At 56.1% G+C, this 23,499-nt stretch overlaps 1 protein-coding gene across 1 annotated transcript; it reads left to right on the top strand.

Annotated features, from left to right (window-relative positions):
• Window positions 1-1,145: 1,145 nt before the first annotated feature.
• Window positions 1,146-23,271, top strand: FRMD8 (FERM domain containing 8). The gene is made up of 12 exons (XM_079708355.1): window positions 1,146-1,263; window positions 1,568-1,652; window positions 3,095-3,262; window positions 5,921-6,022; window positions 6,367-6,425; window positions 6,555-6,721; window positions 9,203-9,427; window positions 11,761-11,884; window positions 12,812-12,955; window positions 19,453-19,657; window positions 22,534-22,667; window positions 23,107-23,271. The coding sequence occupies exons 2-11, from the start codon at window positions 1,568-1,570 to the stop codon at window positions 22,650-22,652; spliced, it is 1,398 nt and encodes a 465-aa protein (XP_079564481.1). The 5' UTR covers window positions 1,146-1,263; the 3' UTR covers window positions 22,653-22,667; window positions 23,107-23,271.
• Window positions 23,272-23,499: the final 228 nt, after the last annotated feature.

Genomic DNA, 23,499 nt, shown 5'->3' with positions numbered 1-23,499 from the left:
CACTGCTCACGTCTGAGCTTCCTCGAGTCCTCAGGTCATGCTGGGAAGGAAGACATGATGTAATGGGCCAACTGGGGGGCAGTGTGGGTCCCGCAGGTCAGGCAAAGAGCTGTTTCAAATACTGAGGAAACTTGGACTGGGTTAGGAGCTGGAGCTGCCTTCCAGTGCGCTGGAATCAGGGCAGGGCGAGCCCTCTACCTCCCCCCCACCCCCCACCCTCCTGATCCCCCAGCCCACTGTTGTCACTTCGAACAACCTCTGGCTACTCTGGCTTAGGAAGGTGCCGTATGGACCTGTTTTTCTCTGAGGCACCTCTACACCTCAGGCACACACATACTGGCTTTACCAGGACATACATGTTAGTGACATGACCCTGGGGATAAGTGGATTTACACCTGCTTCTTCGGGGCCCCAATGCCTCTCCCAGCCTGCGAATGACGCAAGGTGTCCCAGGCTGTGTGTCCAAGATAGTGAAGGCTCATGTGACTGCTCCCTGGAATAACAGGTGTGCCCAGCCTGGATTTCTGACATGTAATTTGAGGATCTCTGGAGGTCATCAAGTACAACCTCTTCATTTTACAGAGGAGGGAACTGAGGCCCGGAGGCGAAGGGTCTTGTCCAGGATGAGCCGGAACAGGGACCCTGTCCCCTGACCACCGCGGAGAGCCTATCACCACCCCTCACGGCCTCGAGGCGCTGCAGTACAGGCGGCGGCTTGCGTCACCTTTACCCAACGCCCAGCACAGTGTGGCTCCATGATACGCACCCACGAAGCATCTCCCTTTTACAGGTGAGGGGACCGGCCCAAAGTCACACGCGTTTGAGCACCAGAGCTCGCGCCCCCATTCCCGATTTCCTTGAACCTTGGCCACACCCTGTTACCGGCCAACAGACGGGACCCTTGTTTGTGTGGGCCACTGGCGCCCCAGTCACTCGCGTAGGTGGCCAGCTAGTTTCGCAACGCAGCCACAAGAAGCTGGAGGCGTGAGGCCGGGATAGGCGCGAGCGGCCTAAAGGCGGGAGCGCGTGGGCGGCAGGCAGGGCGCGTGCGCGGCGGCCCCGAGCTCCGATTGGCTCCTGCGGGCCGGAGAGGCGGGGCTGTGTGCGGCGCTTCCTCCGCCTCTGCTTCCGCGTAGCAGCCCCGGGAGCTGGAGCCGAAGTGGGATTCAAAGTGCCGGCGGGCGGTGAGGCCGGGGCCGCAGCTGGCGGCCGGGGTCAGGGCAGGAACCTGGACTGAGGCGGCGGGCGCTGCGTCCCTACGAGGTGAGAGAGCGGCGACGCCCTGCACGGGCCCCCGCCCCGGACAGGGGTGCGCCGTGCCGTGCCTGGGCACCCCGGCGAACCGAACTTGACCCGTCTTCTGACCACCACGGCCCCGACCCCTTCCACCTGCCCCGGCCTCCAGTTGGCTGGGGACTCCCACCCCTCACCCCGCTAGTCAGCACACCAGTGCCTCCAGCCCTGGTTGTTCACCTTCGTAGATCAGTTCGGGACCCCTTCCTTACTCAGTGAGAGCTTGAAGGGCTCCGGACTCTCCAGTAGCTGCTTTTTCTCTTTCCCTCCGCAGATGGACGGGACAGAAGGCAATGCTGGGCAACCCGGCCCCGCTGATCGGTCCCATCGAAGCAGCGTGTCCTCCGTGGGAGCGCGAGGTGGGTCCCTGTCCCCAGTCTTCTCCCCGCTGTACCCTCCTAGGGCCCCAGCCCTGAGGAAGTGGCCCTGGCTTGTCATCTCTTTCAGTGAAGAGAATCTTATTTATTAATTAACAAATAAGGTCTGTTGAGGTGTGGAAAAGTGACAAGTCAGTCCGGGGACCTGGGCTCTGTCACTAGGCTACTGGCTGAGTTGGGTACCCTTCTTGAATATTTCTTCACTTGTAAAATCTTAGATAGCCATGAAATTCAAACGAAATCTCATGAATGAAAAATGACACATTCACTTTCTTTGTTTGGTAAATAGCCTTTTGAAAGCAGAGATCATTATCTACATTTTATAGGAAGGAAATTGGGCCCTAGAGAGGTTAAGTGACAGGATACTGGAGCCTTCACTGTCCCAGATTTCCCTTTGAATTTCAGCCTCCTGGACATTATTTTATGATCCCTCAAGGGAGTAGCTGTTAGAGCAGGACAGACTGGGGGTCCAAAAAGCACCTTCATTTGTGTTAGTAATAAACTGTACCTTTGCATTTCACAGGCTTCATCTTATTTGATTCACAGAAGCTGTGTGTGGCGGGGGGAGGGATGGTATTAGCTGTACTTTGCACCTGAGGTATTTGACACACTGACTTACTGAAATCAGTCAACTAGCCAGAGGCCAGGCAGGATTGGAACCCGAGTATATTGGCCTCGAAGCTGAGTGCTTCTTCATGGTACCTGTGGTTCCAGTGATGGAGATTTGAATCTGGCTGCTCTTTCAAGGGTCTCCTTTTGGCTCCAGGCTCCAATTAGGCATCCCACAGGCTGTCACAAGGGAACACTCAACTTTTTGGATTGTAGTTCTGTTTAACACTGAAAGGCCATCATGTTGAGTCCTGAGTCTTACAGGGTCCTAAGGAAGCTGAGCCCTGGAACTGGCTTTACCCTGGGGTGGCCTTGAGAATCCTCTGTCCCCATGTTAGCTTGGGCCAGAGGGAGATAGTGATTTGCTTAAGGATAATAGCTCTCTCCCTCCCTGCTTGATTTACTAACTACGGTAACCTCAGGATGGGTTCAATCTATCTCTGCCTCAGTCCCACCTGTAGAATGTTCTCCTTCGGGGGAGAAGCACACCAGAGTCCTTGGGGCTGCCAGGGGAGTGTGTGTGGGTGCAGCAGCCAGCCCTAATTTGAACTTCTGGGGGTTAGGGTGGGTCTAGGCTGGTCCCTGGGCTGGAATTGCTGGGTTTCTGGGTGGTTTGAGGGTCTTCAGTAAGTCCTAACAGACAGCACTCTTCACGGGGTCCTTAGGGGATGCTGGGGCTCTGCCTCTGGAATGTAGCCTTGGTCACCCCAAGGGGTGCAGGGTGGGGGCTGCAGCCCCAGAGCGGGGAGTGGAGGGTGCCTGGTTGGCATGCCTGGGCAGTGGGCCCATCTGACACTGCCTGGCCTCCATTGCAGCAGCCGACGTGCTGGTGTACCTGGCGGATGACACAATGGTGCCCCTGGCCGTGGAGAACCTGCCCTCGGTCACTGCCCACGAGCTGCATCAGGCCGTCCGTGAGGTCCTGCAGCTCCCGGATGTTGCCCTGGATGCCTTTGCGCTCTGGCTTGTCTCCCCTCTGCTAGGTAAGACTTGGCAGTGAGAAGCCCAGGGGGAAGGGCTGGAAGGGCGCTGACCAGTGGGGAAGGAAGGGGCAGCTTCTGGAACCTCTGGCCGCTATACATCAGGGGAAGGTGGGACTTGTTTGTGTCCTGGAGCTGGCCATGGCTTTCAGGACCCAGAGCCCTGAGAGGTGGCCTGGCTCCTCTGCCCCCGCCTCTCCTTTCTTTGTGCTGGAGGCAGAGGAGGGTCCAAGCCTACCCCTCAGCCTCAGTGCTGCTGGAGCCTGCACATCAGGAGGAGTGGGGGCGGCGGACAGGGAGGGAGGGGGGCGCATGTTCACCAAGCACGTGGTCTGTGCCACAGCCTGAGCTGGCATTTTGCAAGCAGAGTTTCACCTTATCCTCATGGCCCAGCCTGGTCACGCAGATGAAGAATTGAGGTTTGGAGCCGTGGGACCAGTGAGTGGTGGGACCAAGATCAGAATGGAAGCCTGGGTGGCCCCCAGCCAGCCTCCTTGAGCTACATCCTGCTCCGTGGAGGCAGGGAGGAAGGTGGGACCCGGCCCAGGAAGCAGCGACCCCTGAAGATGGGATTTTTCCTGAGGGTGGGGAGGATGAGTGGGAACCCAGCTTCTCTGCAGGGGGCCTCCAGCCCTGCCTGGTTGCTGGCCCGTGATCACCCTGTCCTGCCCTTTCAGGCTGAGATCCCAAGGCGGGCGGGTGGAGTGGGAGTGAGGGCAGTGGGAGCCCTCCAGCCCGCAGGCCTGGGGTACTTGAGGTAGGGGGAACGGGGAGCTCCCTGGGGCCTCAGAATAGGGCTGCTAGCCTGCTGGCTTGGTCAGGAGAGGGGCCAGGAGAGGATGCCCCAGCTGGTGCCGGGACCAGGCATGTTTTCTGCACTCATTCTCCTCCCTTGTAGAGGAACAGGGGCAAGAAGGGTGTGACTGGTCCCTGGGCCCCTAGGAGTTTGTGCCTGTGCCCTGGAGGGAGGGTATGCCTGCTTGGTAGGAGAGGGAGTGCCTGTCTCCCCACCCCCACCCTCTAGTGGGAGCTTCCTGCCCAGCTGCTGCTCTCGCCCACCCTCTTCCTGCTGATCGGTCTCTTTCCGCCGCTCCCCACCCAGCTCAGCTGCCCCTCCTTCACCCTTCTGGCTGTTGGTCAGGACCGCGGGCCCCTTGGCTTATGTCTCTGGAAAGCTGGGGGTGGTTTCATGGGGCCTGTGCCCTGCCTCGGGCTCCCTGTGCCTGCAGTGGGGAAGCTTATTTCCTCCCCCACTCCCTCGTCATCGCATTCCTGCTCCCCCCTTCACCAGAACATGAATGGGCTGCCTGTGTGGCCCGTGGGTCACCCTGGGGCACCGCCCCATCCCAGAGGCCCCAGCACGGAATCAGCGCCCACTTTGTTCCCAGGCTGGGTTCAGGAAGGCTGAAAGGCCACTTCAGCTTTGACTCGGGCCCTCAGAGCTCTTGGTCCCGTGCCACGCCCGGAGTGGGTGACATATGCCCCAGGGACGGGGTGCCGTCTGCCGGAGCCGCCCTTCAAGCTGGATGTTTGGGAGGGTTTGACCTTCTCCATGCCATTGTCACTCTGCATGGAACAGGGCTCCAGGGACTGTCAGTCTCGTTGGGGTGACAGCCTCCAGGCAGGAAGGCCCCATCTGGAAGCGTGGGACGGCAGGGTCAGCGCAGTCCTCTTCTGATAATGGGAGTCCTCTGAGCTGCTGGGGCTCATGGGGTGAGGCTGGCTGGGGACCGTGGACAGTGTGCCGGGGTCCCAGCTAGCTAGTTACCTCATTCGTCTCGCAAGTATGTGCAGAGCAACCCGCCCACAATCTCGTGCTGGGCGGAGAGCTAGATGCTAGGGGTCCCGTGGGGAACAGGAGTGAAAGTGTCCCTGCCCTCTGGGGACTCACGGTCTAAAGTGTGCTGGGAAGGCTTGCCAGGAGCAAGTTGCCAGGAGTGCTTCCTGGTGGGGCCACTGATTCTGGCGGCAGCTGGGTGGCATGGCGTTGAGGCAGGGAGCTTGCAGGATGGAAGATCAGCTGGAGCCCGGAGCCCCTGGGGGAGTTGCTGGGGTGGAGGCTGGCCGGGGAGAGGCCCAGGCAGGGCCGGGAGCAGGGGAGAACAACTCCTTGGGCCTTTGGGCCTCAGTTACCAGCTTTGGGCTCTGCTTCCTCACGGCCCCAGCACCTTCCGTCTGCCACAACCTCTCGGCTCCAGCCCATCCTGGCCACCGTAGGGAACAGTCAGAGACTGACTCTGCCTGGAACCTGACCCCCTCTCACTTGCTGTGTGGCTTGTTTTTTTGTTTGTTTGGGTTTTTGTTTGTTTGTTTCTTTGGCTGAGCCGTGGGGCACGCGGGATCTTAATTCCCAGACCAGGGATCTAACCCGCGCCCCCTGCAGTGGAAGCGCGGAGTCTTAACCGCTGGACTGCCAGGGAAGTCCCTGTTGTGTGACTTTGGACAAGCACCTTAACTTCTCTGAGCCTCATTTTCATTGGATGAAATGCGGGGAGGGTTATTGCAGGGCAGTTGCCTTTAACCACTTGAAATGGTTCTGGACACTTTGTACCTACTTCAGTTAATATTGGTCATGACTGCGTCATCGGTGCATTGTTGTTGTTAGTGGGTGGCAGTCGCGCTGGTCAGGGCTTCATGGCCGCTTCCCCTCTCATCCTGCAGAGGTGCAGCTGAAGCCCAAGCACCAGCCCTACAAGCTAGGCCGCCAGTGGCAGGAACTGCTGCTGCGATTCACCGACGCTCCGGACGATGACGTGGCCATGGGTCAGTGCTGCTGCCTGTGCATCTCTGTCTCAGGCCCACCGGGGTCTGGAGCATGGACCCCGGGCCCAGCCAGCCCTCCACTGGCAGGTGGAGCTGCCCTGGCTGAGAGGCAGGGCCGGCATCTCCCCGAGAGGAGGGAGGGATCCCTAAGAGGAGCCCAGGAGGGGTGGGCTGGGGGGACAGTGAGCAGCTTGAGATAAGCCACGCCCCCATCTCTGGACAGCCCCGGGGGTTTTCTGAGTGGTGGTGGACGAGGCTTGGGGACTGGAGACTGGGCCAGTCGGGGAGAGGGCAGAGCTGGCTGCATGGGGCGGCCGGCCGGTGACCCCCTCCTCTCTCCCCAGATGAGCCTTCCCTGCAGTTCCGGAGGAACGTGTTCTTCCCCAAACGGCGGGAGCTCCAGGTGAGGCAGGGATTCCCAGGCGGTACCACCCAGGTCTGGTGTCCTGTGTCCAGCCTCCCCTTGTCCTAACCCCTGGACACTGGTGCCCCTCCCAGCTGAGCCACCCTTCCCTGCCACACCGGCCTGCAGATCCACGACAAGGAGGTCCTGCGGCTGCTCTACGAGGAGGCCAAGGGCAACGTGCTGGCCGCTCGGTACCCATGCGACGTGGAGGACTGCGAGGCCCTGGGCGCCCTGGTGTGCCGCGTGCAGCTCGGGCCCTACCAGCCTGGCCAGCCCACTGCCTGTGCCCTGAGGTGAGGGCCACCGTGACCTGAGGCAGGGCCCCGAGGTGGGGAGGGTGACCTCGGAATCCTGGTTACAAGTGGTCTTGCCAGGTCCTGGAGTCAGGAGGCCCTGATGCTGTGTGACCTTGGGTGAGTCACCCCACCTCTCCGAACCTCCTTTTCCTGGTCTGCTCTGGGCTGAGGGGCCTGGGCAGTGGGAGACGGGGTAAGTGACGTCCGTGAGAGGACCCCTAGGGGTGTGTGAGGGTGGAGCCCGGCCTCCGTGTGAGGTCAGGGGGAGTTGGGCTTGTTCTTTTTGGGGGTCGCAGCCAGGGAGTGGCCAAATACTGGGTCCCAGTTGTCAGTGACAGTCTCACTTAGTCTCGAACTGCAGGGACGAGGCCCCATTTCTGGATGCTCCAGTATGCCGGCTCTGTGCTTCCTACCTGTATCTCTAGAAGCCGTGCTCTTTGCTGTGTGAATTGGCAGGGCCTGGGGTCGTGACGATTGAGTCACCCTGGAAGCAGACCAGGCTGTCTCTGACCTCCGGACAATGATCTTGAGGTTTAGAGATATTTCCAAAGAAGACGAACTTTTTTTTTTTTTTCAACTGGTAACAGTTATGTAGTCTTTTTTTTTTTAATTTAAAAAAAAATTTTATTTATTTTATTTATTTTTGGCTACATTGGGTCTTCGTTGCTGCACGCAGGCTTTCTCTACTTGTGGCAAGCGGGGGCTACTCTTCCTTGCGGTGCACGGGCTTCTCATTGTGGTGGCTTCTCTTGCTGCGGAGCGCTGGCTATAAGGTGCGCGGGCTTCAGTAGTTGTGGCGCATGGGCTCAGTAGTTGTGGCTCGTGGGCTCTAGAGCACAGGCTCAGTAGTTGTGGCACACGGGCTCAGCTGCTCCGCGGCACGTGGGATCTTCCCGGACTAGGGCTCGAACCCGTGTCCCCTGCATTGGCAGGTGGATTCTTAACCACTGCGCCACCAGGGAAGCCTTGAAGATGAACTTTGAACACAGCCTGTCCTAGACCCAGGGCTCTGACCCACACCAGCCCTTCAGGGTACAGTTGTGTTGAGGGGGGAGGATGCACAGGCCCTGTGTCGGGGCCCAGCAGGGGCCACCCTGGGCTCAGTGGAGCCTGAGTGATCCCAGCTGAGCTGGCTGGAGGCTGGCAGCCTTAGAAATCCTGGCTCTCGTGATGGGCATGTCTGGTCCTATTGCAAGTGACAGCGAATCCAGCTGACTATTTGGACTTGAGGGACTTTGTCAAGAAATGGACGGATCTGGGGTGACTGAGGTGCAGGGGCTCCGGTTGGGTACCCCCAACCCCAGACCCTGTCCTCACTCTCCTCGCCCAGCCCTGTGTCCTCTGGGCCAGCTCTCAGTCAGACAGGCTCTTGCCTCGTGGTGCCCAGGTGGCCACAATAGTTGCACGTTGGCAAGGAGAGACCTCGTCCCTCACGTGACCAGAGTCCTAAGACTCATCTGGTGACTGGGCCCAGGTCCACCCAAAGGAGACAGAGTGGCCAGAGTGCTGATTGGCTGAGGCCCAGATCTTCCCTTAGGACCTGCCATGAGCCTGCACAGACGCTGTGGACTGAGAGTGGGAAGGCGGGATTTCCAATGATGAGTGGGCGCTGTGGCTGGAAGCAGGGATGTTGGGGGACAGATGATGAAGGTGCCTACGGCAGCCCTGAGAAGTGGGGGCAGCCCCCTGGATGTCCCTCCTCGTGCCGCCCTGCAGTTGGGCCTCTCCGGGCATCAGGGTCCTTCCTTGCGTCAGCCCTGCTGCAGGGCCAGCCATCCTTTCCCATGGCCTGGGGTGTTGGTCCTCCAGAAGCCCCTGCGGGGACCTCTCCCCTCTTCGGTGACACTGACAACCTCGGCCATATTTGTTTGGCACCCACCACCTGCCAGGCACATGCCGGTGCCCGTCCATGTGAGTAGGGATCCGTGTCCTTATTTAAACGTGGAGACGTAGGCTTGGAGAAGGCGCTCACTGCTCGTAGGCTGGGCCCCGGCTGCAGTCCACCTGGAAGGGCCAGTGCCTGGCCAGAGTCAGGGGGCTGCCTGAGGGGGAAAAACAGTGCGGTCACACCAGGATGCTTCCCGACTCGGTGTGTGTGATTGAAAACGCCCTTTCCTTCGTGAACCTGTGCTGATGAGTTGTAGGTTGGTGGTCTTTTTTACCTCCCTATTTGGCAGAACAGAACATTCATAGCTCTAGGTCACTTGGACCATTTCTTGGTTGTAAAATCACCAGTTTAGAAATCGAAACCTTCCTCTGGCCACAGTCTGCTTCTGGGGTGGGCCTGGTTTCAGCTCTCATCCCGGTCTCCTGACTTCTTCAGGCCTCTCATGCTGCAGGGATCTCGGCACTGGGCTCTCTGGGGGTCCGTGTGCAGGGCGCACCCTGCCCTCCCCACGCCCTGGGAACCTCGGCGCCTCCCCAGCCCGCAGGCATGGAGCCGTCCTCATGCCGGGCCCCGTTTTCCTTCCTCCACAGGGAGAAGCTGGACTCCTTCCTCCCTGCCCACCTCTGTAAGCGGGGCCATGGGCTCTTCGCTGCCCTCCGGGGCCTTGGGACCAAGGCCGGAACTGGCGAGCAGGGCCTGCTGAACGCCTACCGCAGGGTGAAGGAGGTGGCCGGCAGCGAGAGCGGGCACGAGGCCTCCCTCAGCCCCCACTACCGTGCCTACCTCCTCAAGTGCCACGAGCTGCCCTTCTACGGGTGAGCGGCTCCCTGGCCGTGGCCACAGCCCCAGGCCCACTGTCCCTCCCTCGCGGCCCGTGAGCCCATCTCCGTTCCCGCTGAGCTCTGTCTTCACGCGAGGTGTGTCCGGATACCAGCACCTTGGGCCCTACGGGTCCCAGGCTGGACACTCGTCCTCCCCCTTCCCCATCACGGGCTAGGACACTGGACAGGTCCTCTCCTTCCTCCTGCCGCAGCCACGTGGTCCATGGACCTGCCCACCTCCCCCTCAGCCAGCTCTCATTCATGCAGGCACGTTTAGCCAATAGCTCTTGTGTGCCTGCTGTGCGCCAGCACCCTCTGGGTGCTGGAGACACCTTAGTAAACAAAAGAGACCGCCGTCCCTGCCTGTGAAGAGGCCGTGCTAGTGGCGAGAGAGACAGCGAGCAGTAGAAGCAGAGAACAGGGGGGCAAGGGAGCAGCAGGATGGCCCGTGAGGACAGTGACCATACTCCACAGGGTACTGTGGCTCAGGCCGCATGGTGTTACCGCAGGAGGGGAGACACGGCCAGATTCCAGAGACCTTGAGGGTGGAGTTGAAGGAACTTGCAAGATGTGCATGCAGTACAGGAGGTGAAGGAGAGCAGGCAGAGAGGACTCCGGGTTTCCGCCTGAGCAGCTGCAGGGTGGCGTTGTCATCAGCTGAGACAGGATGGTGTGTGGTGGGGGGCAGGTCAGGGAAGGTTGGGGGCTTGTCCTTGGATGTGTTGATTTTGAGACGCTCTCCAGCGACCCAGGTGGCGATCCTAGCGGGCATTTGGGTTTCTGAGTCTAGACTTGGGTAATGGGTGAGTCATCAGCGTGCAGGTGCTGTTTGAAACCAGGAGCCCCAGGAAGTGAGTGTGGACCAGGCAGAGAAGGAGCCCGGCCAGCAAAGCGGGAGGGTCTACACCAGCCCCGCGAAAGGAGATGTTGAGGAGGAGGGAGTGACCGAGCCTCAGGTGCTGCTGCTTCAAGGTCAAGTTCAACAGGTCCCCAGTGGCTGATAGTTGACCTTGGCTCCAGCATCTTGGGGGAAGCAGTAGGTGGAGGACAATGAGAAAAAGAATCAGTGAGTGTAACCAGCTCCTCAGGAGCTGTGCTGTGAGATGGGGCCCAGAGGCGGAGCAGCAGTGTGGGCGTGGGGCGGCAAAAGGTCTTTAGCTTTAGCGGGCAAGTGGCCGCTCTTTGGGTTGCTTCAGTTTCCTCAGCAGATTAGGAGTCCCAGCCCTGAACCAAGCCTGTGGGAGTCTTCCTGGAGTGGGAGCACCGGGCCGTGCTCGGGGCTGCTCTTGGAACTGAAGGTAGAGCGTGCTTGTCTCCAGTCCTGTCCTCGGGGCTGCAGGATTTTTTTTTTTTTTTATAAATTTGTTTTATTTTTTAATTATTTTTGGCTGGGTTGGGTCTTCGTTGCTGTGTGCAGGCTTTCTCCAGTTGCAGTGAGCGTGGGCTGCTCTTCGTTGTGGTGCGCGGGCTTCTCATTGCAGTGGTTTCTCTTGTCGCGGAGCACAGGCTCTAGGCACGTGGGCTTCAATAGTTGCAGCACGCGGGCTCAGTAGTTGTGGCGCGCGGGCTCTAGAGCGCAGGCTCAGTAGTTGCGGTGCACGGGCTTTGTTGCTCGGCGGCATGTGGGATCTTCCTGGACCAGGGCTCGAACCTGTGTCCCCTGCGTTGGCAGGCAGATTCTTAGCCACTGCACCACCAGAGAAGCCCGGGGCTGCAGGATTTAACTGGGGCTCTGGCTTAGCCAGGGGTGAGGGGGCGTGTGGGCAAAGGCCCAGGGCAGCCAGAGGAGAGGAAGAGGCCGTGGCAGGGCAGGATGGAGGGGGGACAGCTCAGCGGGTGGGTGTCCTAAGGCTGTTGCACCCTTTCCCTTTCTCGGTGTCGAGTCCTGAAGCTGCTTCCCTGCCTGGGCAGCCCCTGGGGGACGGTGGGCAGCGGGGCTCTCCCAACCTCCAGCAACCACAGCCCCCAGACCCTGAGCCCTTGGGCTCCTGGCTGTTCCCTGAACGTAACTTGCTCTGTCCCACACCCGGGTTCATGCTCTCCCCTCTGCCTGCAGTGCCCACCTTTCGCTGTGCCACCCAGTTCCTCCTCCTGCCTGATCAGCTCAGATGCCACCACCTCCGCGAAGCCTCCCTCTCGCCGCCCCCTCAGTTTCTCCCTCCCCTGGGGTGGGTTTCCATTTAACCTTCGGTCACCCAAACAGCTTAAGCTTCTCAGGTGCCTGGGACAGGGCCTGGCCAGAGCATTCCCTGGTGGGTGAACCCAGACCCTGGGCCATCTGTTCTCACTGCTGGAGGGGACAGCCTAACACCACTTTCCCTCCCCAGGTCTGCCTTCTTCCACGGCGAGATTGACAAGCCAGCCCAGGGCTTTTTGCACCGGGGCGGGCAAAAGCCAGTGTCTGTGGCCATCAGTCTGGAGGGCGTGCATGTCATTGACAGCAGAGAGAAGGTACCTGCTGCTCCTCAGGGTGGGACCTGGGGTGGGGGCCTCATTGGAGAGGAAGGGAGTGGGCTCATTACCCAGGCCTTCCTGGTTCCCTTGGGCTTCTGGTTGGCCTGGGAGCAGGCTGGGCGGCCTGTCTGGCCTCCTTCTCTCAGATGTCCCTGGGGCTTCCACTGTCATCCTGGGGGCTCTCCTGGGTCTGCTGTGGGTCAGCTTTTCTGCTCAGCCTGCTAGGCAGGCGGTGGCCGGGACAGGGGGAGGCTGCAGCTGGAGACAGGTGGAGAGAGTCTGGTAGGGCCTGGCTGCTCTGCCGGGCCAGTGGCTGGAGACTAGCTGGTGGTTTTCCAAAGAAGCCCTGCGACTGGGAGCCCTCCTAGCTGGCTGCATCCTGCCCCGCCTCCCGCATTTGGTGCTGGTTGTCTCGGCTGCCTGCATAGAAGGTGGTGTCGGCAGCCTGCCCTGTGGGCCTCTCTGCACCTGGGCAGGGGTCCCTGCTAAGCCAGCAGAGGAGTTTGGGGGAGACTTCTGGTTGTCCCCAGAGAGGGATCCCAGCCCTTCCTGGGCATCTGTGCCCCAATATGCCAGGCCCAGATCCGGCCTCCTGCTGAGATGCTAACCGGCTGATCGCAGGGGAAGGCCTCCCCTCCCCACCTTCCTTCCCCCGAGTCACTGCCCCAGCTGTCAGGAGCTTGACCCGCTGATGAGAAGTGCGTGGTTTAGGGGGTCTTACCCTCCCTGGACCACAGCCTCCTTTGAGGGTCTGATGGAAGCGGGGCTTCTTCTCCTGAGAGAAACTGACACCTGAATTTAGGCTCAGCCTTGGAGGTAAATAGCCTGGCCAGGTGTGTCCTCCTGGTGATGCCCGCGTGGGACGGGGCAGGGGAGCAGGCCTCTGCCCAGAGGAGTCCAAGCTGTGTGTCTCCCGCTGGCCAGCATGTCCTGCTGGGCCTGCGCTTTCAGGAGCTGTCATGGGACCACACCTCTCCCGAGGAGGAGGAGTCTGTCCTGTGGCTGGAGTTCGACGGGGACAATGAGGGCACGCCGGTCAATAAGCTCCTCAAGATCTACTCCAAGCAGGTAGTGGTGGGTGTTGCCTGCACCGGGGGTGGGGGTGGGGGTCGGGGAGGGTGGGCTTAGGGGGTCCCAGACTATTGGAGGCTCCAGGCTGGGTGGCAGGGAGGTGAGAGGGCTGCTGAGGGCCTGGGGACCAGGGGGCCGGCTCCTGCTGACCGGGAGCCACCCTTGCGGGTTCGGAAGGCCTGGCCAGGTGGTGGGGCAGTGGTTGGTGGAGGGCTGCCCTGTGCTGTGTGACCAGCCCGCGCGGGCTCCCTCGGTCCTTGCCACAGCCAGGCTTCTCCCGCTGCTCCCTCTGCGCCTGCCTTCCCACTGCTGCCCCCACTGCTCCAACCCCAGCAGCCTCTGCCCTGCCACACCCGCTGCCGGGTGCCTGCTCTCGCTCCTGCAGGCTCCTCTCCTGGGCCCTGCAGTCCCCTCCCGCCTCCTGCCCTTCTCCCCCGGTCTCCCCTGCTGGGCCCCCTTTCCAGGGCCTCGCAAGGGGCTTCTCTCCCTGTCCTAGCTCTTCCCTCTCTCGTCTTTGAACACTCGGCTGTCCCAACCTTTATGCTGATGACATCATATTTTCTACATCACTCTTAGTTCCCCGATCAGGGATCAAACCCATGCCCCCTGCAGTGGAAGCGCGGAGTCCTAACCACTGGACTGCCAAGGAATTCCGTAGACTTCTTTTTTAAATAAACATTTTATTGAATTATAATATACATGCAGAAAAGTGCCCAGCTCTTCTTATTTTTAATATATAAATCTATTTATTTATTTTTGGCTGCGTTGGGTCCTGGTTGCTGTGCGCAGGCTTTCTTTAGATGCAGCAAGAGGGGGCTACTCTTCGTTGCCGTGCGCGGGCTTCTCATTGCGGTGGCTTCTCTTGTTGAGCACGGGCTCTAGGCGCGCGGGCTTCAGTAGTTGTGGCACATGGGCTCAGTAGTTGTGGCTCGCGGGCTCTAGAGCACAGGCTCAGTAGTTGTGGCGCACGGGCTTAGTTGCTCCTCGGCGTGTGGGATCTTCCCAGACCAGGGCTCGAACCTGTGTCCCCTGCATAGGCAGGCGGATTCTTAACCACTGCGCCACTAGGGAAGCCCCCCAACTCTTTTTTTTTTTATTTATTTAATAGGAATCTTATTTATTTATTTATTTATATTTTTGGCTGTGTTGGGTCTTCGTTTCTGTGCGAGGGCTTTCTCCAGTTGTGGCAAGCGGGGACCACTCCTCATTGCGGTGCGCGGGCCTCCTCACTATCGCGGCCTCTCTTGTTGCGGAGCACAGGCTCCAGACGCGCAGGCTCAGTAATTGTGGCTCACGGGCCTAGTTGCTCCACGGCATGTGGGATCCTCCCAGACCAGGGCTCGAAACCGCGCCCCCTGCATTAGCAGGCAGATTCTCAACCACTGCGCCACCAGGGAAGCCCCCGCCAACTCTTAATCTCAACAAATTTCCCCAAAGAAACCAATGTAACACCTTTCAGATTAAGAAAGACCCCTTGAGGCCCCTCTCAGCCTTGCCCCCCACCAAGGGACCTCCGCATCCTGACTTGTGTCACCCCAGAGTCGTTCTGCCTGGTTTTGAGCCTTAGGGCAGTGGGTTCCCACAGTGTGTTCTGTTCTTCCCGGTGTCTCGCGCTCAGCCCTGTGTCTGTGACCTCCGTCCTCGTCCCCACTGCAGGCGGCAGTGCTTTGGTCTTTCATGCGGCTCTCGGGTGTTCCCACATGTGAATTTGTTACTGTTGACTTTTCCATACCATAGCGGATGGGCACTTGGGTCTCCAGTTCGGGACTGTTGCAGACAGTGCTGCGTGGTCGGTGTTGCACATGTCCTCTGCGTGCACACCCAGGTACGCGCCCAGGAGCTGACAGGCCGGGTCGTAGGCAGGCGCTGTGCTCGGCGCTCACCCGCGGTGGCTGGATGCTGGCTGCTCCAGTAGTCAGTATTGTCATCTTGAACGTTCAGCCAGTCTGGTGGGTGAGGAGGGGTATCTCCTTGTGTTTTTTTCCTTTATTATTTAGTCAACTTTATTGAGGTATAATTTACAGTAAGAGTGAGTTTTAACACGTTCACACACCCTTGTAACCACTGCCACCACAGGCAAGCTATGGAGCTGCTTATTTGTCGTCCATGTATCTTCCTAGAGGGGAAATGTCTATTCACATCTTTTGCCCATTTTTTAATTGGCATTATTTCCATCACCCCCAAATCTTCTTGTGGTTTTAATTGGCAACACACACACACACACACACACACACTAATGAGGTTGAGCATCTTTTATGTGTGTATCCACCATCTGGATATCCTGTTTGTTGAGGTCTTTTGCCAATTTTTCTTCGGGGTTGTGCTTTTTTTTATTTAAATTGTTTTGTACATTTCGCTTCTGATTTAAGACTCATCTCTTCACCTGCTACTTGACAGCTTCCCTTAGCTATCCCTAGAGTTTAGCTTTCTCCAGAATGTCATATAAACACATGGATCATACTTACCCAGGAGAAATGGAGATATATGTCCACACAAGACTTATACTGAGATATTCATAGCAGCTTTGTTTGTCATAACCAAAGAATTGGAAACAACATAAATGTCTGTCAACTGGTAGATAGATAAACAAATAGTGGTCCAACCCTACAGTATATATACTGTATGCAGCCTTTTGACCCTGGCCTCTTTCACTAAGCTTCATGCTCCTGAGATTCATCCACATTTCATGGTATAACAGCTGACACTACAGGTCAGCTCTTCACCCACTTGTCTGGGTTGTTTCCAGTTTGGGGCTTTTGTGAATAAAGCTGCTCTAAACATTTGAGTACAGGCTATTGTGTGGGCATATGCCTTCATTTCTCTTGCATAAATACCTAGGAATGGGATTACTGGATTGTATGATAAACATATGATCAGCTTTACTAGAAACTACCAAACAGTTTTCCAAAGTGACTGTACCATTTTGTCATCCCACCAGCAATGTCTGAGAGTTCCAGTAGCTCCACATCCTTGCCCAGCACTTGGTGTTGTCAGTTTTTGTTTCCCATTCTAATAACTGTATGGTAGTGATAAGTCATTGTGGTTTTAATTTGCATTTTCATAATGACATGATGTTGATCATCCATCCATGTGTTCATTTGCTATCCATAGGTCTTCTTTGATGGAATGTCTGTTCAAATCATTTGTCCTTTTTTTTTTTTTTTTTTACTTTTTTTTTAAACATCTTTGTTGGAGTATAATTGCTTCACAATGGTGTGCCAGTTTCTGCTCTACAACAAAGTGAATCAGCTATACATACACATATATCCCCATATCTCCTCCCTCTTGTGTCTCGCTCCCACCCTCCCTATCCCACCCCTCTAGGTGGTCACAAAGCACTGAGCTGATCTCCCTGTGCTATGCGGCTGATTCCCACTAGCTATCTATTTTACATTTGGTAGTGTATATATGTCCATGCCACTCTCTCACTTCGTCCCAGCTTACCCTTCCCCTCCCCGTGTCCTCAAGTCCATTCTCTACGTCTGCATCTTTATTCCTGTCCTGCCTCTAGGTTCTTCATAACCAATTTTTTGTTGTTGTTTTTAGATTCCATATATATGTGTTAGCATACGGTAATTGTTTTTCTCTTTCTGACTTACTTCACTCTGTATGACAGACTCTAGGTCCATCCACTTCACTACAAATAACTCAATTTCGTTTCTTTTTATGGCTGAGTAATATTCCATTGTATATATGTGCCACATCTTCTTTATCCATTCACCTGTTGATGGACACTTAGGTTGCTTCCATGTCCTGGCTACTGTAAATAGGGCTGCAGTGAACATTGTGGTACATGACTCTTTTTGCATTATGGTTTTCTCGGGGTATATGCCCAGTCGTGGGATTGCTGGGTCGTATGGTAGTTCTATTTGTAGTTTTTTAAGGAACCTCCATACTGTTCTCCATAGTGGCTGTATCAATTTACATTCCCACCAACAGTGCAAGAGGATTCCCTTGGTCCATTTTTTTTTCCTTTGTCCATTTTTTAAATTGGGTTATTTGTTTTCTTACTGAGCTGTAAGAGTTCATTATATATTCTGCCTACCAGTCCCTTATCTGATATATATTTTGCAAATGTCTTCTTTCAGTCTATAACTTGATTTTTTTCCTAAAAAAATGTCTTTTAAAAAGATGTTCTTAAATCTTCCAGTCCAGTTATTTTATATCTCCAGTTATTTGTCTTTGATTTCTTTCACTAACATTTTATGGTTTTCAGCATACAAGTCTTGTGCATCTTTTATTAGATTTATCTCCCCCTCCCCCTTTTTTGGTGCTACCAGAGATGGTACTATTTTTAATTTCAATTTCCAGTTATTCATTGTGGTGTATAGAAATGCAGCTGATTCTGTTACCATATATCCTTTTATCCTGTAACCCTGTTAAACTCACTCACTATTTCTAGTATCTTTTTTGCAGATTCTTTGTGGTTTTCTGTGTGGACAGTTGCATTGTCTATGAACAGGGACAGTTGTATTCTTTTTTTTTTTTTTTTAATAAATTTATTTTATTAATTTATTTTTGGCTGCATTGGGTCTCTGCTGCTGCACGGGCTTTCTCTAGTTGCGGCGAGTGGGGTCTACTCTTGGTTGCAGCGCATGGGCTTCTCATTGTGGTGGCTTCCCCTGCTGCGGAGCATGGGCTCTGGGTGCGTGGGCTTCAGTAGTTATGGCACGTGGGCTCAGTAGTTGTGGCTCTCAGGCTCTAGAGCGCAGACTCAGTAGTTGTGGCGCACGGGCTCAGCCGCTCCACAGCATGTGGGATCTTCCCAGGCCAGGGCTCGAACCCGTGTCCCCTGCGTTGGCAGGCAGGTTCTCAACCACTGTGCCACCAGGGAAGCCCGGGACAGTTGTATTCTAACTTTCCAGTCTGTATGCCTCTCAATTGTCTTGGCTGATAGCTCTGCCTCGGACCTCCGTTACGGTGGTGAGTAGGTGTGAGCAGACATCCTTGACTTGAGGGGAAAGCATTCAGTCTTTTTTTTTTTTTTTTTTTTATAAATTTATTTATTTATTTTTGGCTGTGTTGGGTCTTTGTTGCTGTGCGCGGGCTTTCTCTAGTTGTGGTGAGCGGGGGTTACTCTTCGTTGTGGTGTGCGGGCTTCTCATTGCGGTGGCTTCTCTTGTTGGGGAGCACGGGCTTCAAGCGTGCGGGCTTAAGTAGTTGTGGCACGCGGGTTCAGCAGCTGTGACGTACAAGCTCTAGAGCACAGGCTCAGCAGTTGTGGCGCATGGGCTTCAATAGTTGTGGTTCGCGAGCTCGAGAGCGCAGGCTCAGTAGTTGTGGCGCACGGGCTTAGTTGCTCCGCGGCATGTGGGATCTTCCCGGACCAGGGCTCGAACCCGTGTCCCCTGCATCGGCAGGCGGATTCTTAACCGCTGCGCCACCAGGGAAGCCCGAGCATTCAGTCTTGCTCTGAGTAGGTGTGGTGTTAGCTGTGTGTTTTTCATAGACGCCTGTCATCAGATTAAGGAAGTTCCCATCCATTTCTAATTCACTGAGTTTTATCCCGAGTGGATATTTCATTCTGTCGATGTGTCTGAGGTATAATGGCAGCGTCCCCGAACCTCAGGAGCATCAAGCGGTGTTAGAGAAACTCAGAGGGCTCAGGACCTGTCCCCACTGGCTGACTGCCCGCTGCCCAGCGCCCCTCTCAGCTCAGCGCAGTTCCCTCAGGGAGGAGAGGAGGCCTGTGTGGAGCCCGGACCCGCCTGTGCACGGTTCCCTCTCCTGCTCCCCCTGCGCAGGGCGGCTTGTGTGGCTCTGGGGAGGCCTTGGACCACCTCATCGGGCAGCTGGACACCTGCTGCCCCCTTGGCCTCTGACCCTGCTCCCCAGCGGGTTCTCTTCTAAGGACACGTGGCAAGCATGTGTCCACCTCAGTCCCTGCTGTGTCCTGCCGCCTGCAGCGGGGTGACACTTCATAAACACATGCTGCCTAAGCTTAGACACCACCTGCTGGCAGCTTTCTGTCTGTGGGTCTGCGATGCCCTGCCATCCCCGCCATATGGTGCCCAGACCGTGCCCGCTGACATCTGGTCACATCACCTTTTATGTCAACATGCGTAACGTTTCCAGTCTGTTGAGAAGACGTCACTTTAGAAGAACGTGCCCAGAGGGAGCCGCCTTCCCCACCCGGTGACCTCACCACCGCCTTCTCCTTGGCTGCGGGTTCTTCTCTCAGCAAACGCACATGCCCAGAGAGCCCTGCCCCCTCCTCCCTCCCGACCTGCGCCTCCTAACTAGAGTGTTCCTTCTTTCCCACCCCATCTCTGACCCCTGAAGTCCCCCCACACGGGAGGCCTCCCCTGCCCCTGGCCCACAGAGCACACCCCCCTTCCTTCCTTGCGTAAAGGGTGTTGGTTTCCTCGTTGCCTCCCCGACCAGAGGGCAGGGGGCTGTGGGTTCGGTTCATCTGGCTCTGCAGCAGGTAGGGAGAGGCGGGCCTGGGCCAGGGCTCCCCCCGAGGCCTCACGCCGGCCCCCTCTCCTCCCCAGGCAGAGCTGATGAGCAGCCTCATCGAGTACTGCATCGAGCTGAGCCAGGCCGCGGAGCCCGCCGCCCCCCAGGAGACCGCGGCCGGCCCCGCCCTGGCCCCTGGCTCCTCACCACCCCCCACTCAACGCCCCCAGCTGCGGAGGCAGGGCAGCGTGGTGTGCAGTCGGATCCAGCATCTCTCCACCATCGACTACGTGGAGGAGGGTGAGTGACCCCCTCGCGGTGTACACGTGTACCTACACGCGTGCACACGCACGCCACGGGGGGCTCTGGAGGGTAGGGAGGTGGGGAGCAATTCTAGACCCAGTGAGTTAGCCTCCAGCGGCAGGACCTGGCTTGGGGCGTGGCAGGCAGGCTGGGCACAGGTGTCCTATCGTCTGAGCTCTGCGACAGGGAATCTGAGGCCTCCGGGGCTCCGGCAGTAAGAGCCCTTCTCCGTCCCTTCTCACTGCTGCGTCCGCAGACGTGTCCAGATGTGAAAAACGAGAAACTACTGGTGTTTGTTATTAAAGGTGTGGGCACAGGAACGATGGGTCCACACCCTGTGGGATCAGTGCAGCTGGTAAAGAGGCCATACGTACCCTAGTGCACTGTGGTGTCTTGGATCGAGTCCCAGAACAGACAGCGGACATTGTGGAAGAACAGGTGAAATCTACAGGTTTACAGCTTCGTTAATAAAGCTGTATCAGTGTTCTTAGCTGTGACACGGACCGTGGTAACAGTCGGACCGTGCTAACACAGGAGAGGCTTATGAGGATATGCAAGAACTATGTATTATCTTTGCAACTTTTCTGTAAGTCTAGAATTATTCCAAAATAAAAAGGGGTTTTTTGGGTTTTTTTGGTTTTCAAATGGCAAGATGTTCACAAAATAGCACTGAGTAGAAAAAATCAGGTACTAGGAGAAAATCAGGTACGAGTACTAGGTACTAGGTGCTCATTAGCATGCGAGACAGCATCCACGTGCACAGGGAGGGAGAGACCCCTCTGCCTCCATCAGCTGCTGTAACTTTCCTTTTTTTCTTCGTGATTCTTTCTGGCATTTAAATTTTTACAAGCATGTCATTTTTATCATCAGAAAAAGCAAAATAATTTATAATTTTTCTCTGACACGCTTGTTACCACAGTTGCCGTCTTCCTCTCCTAGTGAGCTCAGCCCCTCCCCCCCATCCCCTGTTGTTGGACATCATAGTTACAGTTGACCCTTGAACAACACCGGTTTGTGCTGCGCGGATCCACTTACACGCGGGTCTTTTTCAGTAGTAAATACTGTAGTACTGCACGGTCCATGGTCGGTTGAATCGGTGGATAAGGAGGAACCACGGGTACGTGAAGGGCCAACTGTAAGTTATACTCAGATTTTCAACTGCGCAGAGGGTTGGCACTGTCCGAGGGCTGACTGCATTTCTAGTTCTCAGCTGCTACAAACAACAGACCTGTAGCCAGATCCTTACCTGGAACCTGAACTGTTTCCTCAGGATAAATTGCTAGAAATGGGGTTGCTGGGTCAAAGTGTGTGCCCACTGTACCCGTCCCAGGAGGAAAGGAGGCACCTGCCTTCCCCACCCTCACCCACGATGGGTGTTATCATCCTGAGGGGCAGAGAACTCATTGGAGTTGGGGTTTGGATGCTGGTGAAGTGGGATCATTTTTACATGCTTGATCACGTACAGTTTCTTCATGCGTTACTGTTCATTTCTGTTGCCTGTTTTTCTTTTGTTGCTTGATTTTTTAAATTAACGTCTTATGTTAATATGGTGTATTTGTTAGAATTAATGAACCGATATGATGCAGTATTATTAACTAAAGTCCTTAGTTTTAACCTAACGTCCTTTTTCAGTCCCAGGGTCCCATCCAGGACACCACACTACATTTGGTTATCATGTCTCCTTAGGCTCCTCTTGGCTGTGACAAGTTACTCAGACTTTCCTTGTTTTTTGATGACCTTGACCGTCTTGAGGCGTACTTGTCGGGGATATCGTAGGATGCCCCTTTATTGGAATTTCTCTTATGATTTTCTCATTATTAGATGGGGTTATGGGCTTTGGGGAGGAAGATCACAGAGGTAACATGCCATTTTTACTACATCATATCAAAGGTACCTTATCAACGTGATTTATGACTGTTGATATTAACCTTGATCACCTGGCTTAAAATTTTTAACTTTTTTTTTTTTTTTTTTTTTGCGGTACGCGGGCCTCTCACTGCTGTGGCCTCTCCCGTTGCGGAGCACAGGCTCCGGACACGCAGGCTCAGCGGCCATGGCTCACGGGCCCAGCCGCTCCGCGGCATGTGGGATCTTCCCGGACCGGGGCACAAACCCGTGTCCCCTGCATCAGCAGGCGGACTCTCAACCACTGCACCACCAGGGAAGCCCGAAATTTTTAACTTTTAAGAAGTCTTTTTAGGGACTCACCTGGCAGTCCAGTGGTTAGGACTCCAGGCTTCCACTGCCGGGGCCCTGGTCAGCTAACTAAGATCCTGCAAGCCTCGCAGTGAGGCCAAAGAAAAAGAAGTCTTTTTATCTCATTGAGGGTTACCTTCAGCCAGTAGTATATGTTATAGGTATTTTGTGGTTTTGGTCTGTTCTTTTTTTCTCCTTCTTCTTTTATTTTTGTAATTGAATTATAGTTGACATACAATATATTATATATTGTGATATATACAGTGATTTTGACAAACACAGTGATTTAGTATTTTTATATGTTGCAAAATGATCATACGTCTAGTTACCATCTGTCACCATACAGAGTTATTACAATATTATTGACCATATTCCATATGCTGTAAATTACATCCCTGTGACTTACAGCTGGAAGTTTGTACACCTCTCTGGTCTCTTCTTGAACAGGTTTAGACAGCACAGCAGGCCCAGCATCAAATGCAAACCCTGGTGGCCTCTGATTTGGAGGCTAGCCACCCACCCCACGTGTCCTGTCTCTGGTGGGAGAGCTGGGGTGGGGCTGAGGCTCACAAAGCCGGCAGGAGTGAAGAGGAGAGCTCATCCTGAACAGGCTCCAGAAGGGGCTCCCCTGGGGCTGGGCCCCCTCCCCTCAGTGTGTCCCTCTTGCTCCCTGACAGGTGAGCAGATCAAGCGGGTGAAACCGAAGCGCAGCACGTCCTTCTTCAGCCGGCAACTCTCCCTGGGCCAGGGGAGCTACAGCGTGGTGCAGCCCACCGAGAGCCTGGAGCAGGGCTGAGGGCCGCAGTGCCTGGTAGGAGGGTGCGGGGGCAGCCCCCGGGCCTGGCCCAGCATCATGCTACCTGAGGGGGAGCACTGGGAGAAGGGCAGCCTCGGCATGTGGACAAGTCACTTCTGTACCCGGGACGCTGCCCGGGCTGCGCTGTGCAGAGCCAGCTGGGGGCTTCCGCAGGGTCCCTCCTGCAGTCTGCCTGCCCTCCCTCCGGACGCCGGGCCCTGCTGCAGTCTCAGGACCAATCTGACCAGGCCCCGGCCGCCCCCTCCCACCCAGGGACTCGCCTTTGTGCCCCTCTCAAAACGGACAGTATCCCCTGCCCTGAAGTCCCCGCTGGAGGCAGGTGTCCCCACTGGAGGAGGAATAGGACTCAGGACACCTGGGCGTACTGTGTGTCTTTGGTCTTTCCCCTGGACTTTGGTGACCACATCCCCGCATTCCTTCTGCTGTATTCCAGCCCACACCACCAGGCTGGGACGTGGCCCTGCGGGGAGAGGGCAGGGGGCCTCCCTGGATTGAAACACAGCAGGAACAGAGAAGGTGAGGCCCCCACCAAGCCCTCCCCGGCTGGATGGAACTGGATGGCCCCTGCGCCCCTCACTCAGGCCTCTTTTGCGGGCAGGAGACACTCTGACCAGAAGGAAAGTGTGCTTGCTCATCTTTGGTGATGTCACTGTGCTGGGAGCTGGCTGTCCTGTGGACCAACAAGTCCACTGGACCCACACTCCACACCCGGAGGAGCTCCCAAACCCCCTTGGGCTGCAGGTTTTAGTTTTGATCTTTCTTTGTCTGCTTTGGTTCCATGAAGCCTGTGAACTTGGGCAACTCACAAGGATGCTGCTGCCGGCCT

Source organism: Hyperoodon ampullatus (genome assembly GCF_949752795.1).
Source record: "Hyperoodon ampullatus genome assembly, chromosome: 7".
Classification (NCBI taxonomy): domain Eukaryota; kingdom Metazoa; phylum Chordata; class Mammalia; order Artiodactyla; family Ziphiidae; genus Hyperoodon; species Hyperoodon ampullatus.
The sequence above is the reverse complement of the archived record's forward strand: the minus strand, read 5'-3'. Positions and strand labels throughout refer to the sequence as shown.

Coding starts and splice junctions, on each gene's coding strand:
- FRMD8 (XM_079708355.1), top strand. CDS start 1,568: ATGGACGGGACAGAAGGCAATGCTGGGCAACCCGGCCCCGCTGATCGG. Junction 1,653..3,094: donor GTCCTCCGTGGGAGCGCGAG/GTGGGTCCCTGT, acceptor CCTCCATTGCAG/CAGCCGACGTGCTGGTGTAC. Junction 9,428..11,760: donor CACGAGCTGCCCTTCTACGG/GTGAGCGGCTCC, acceptor TTCCCTCCCCAG/GTCTGCCTTCTTCCACGGCG.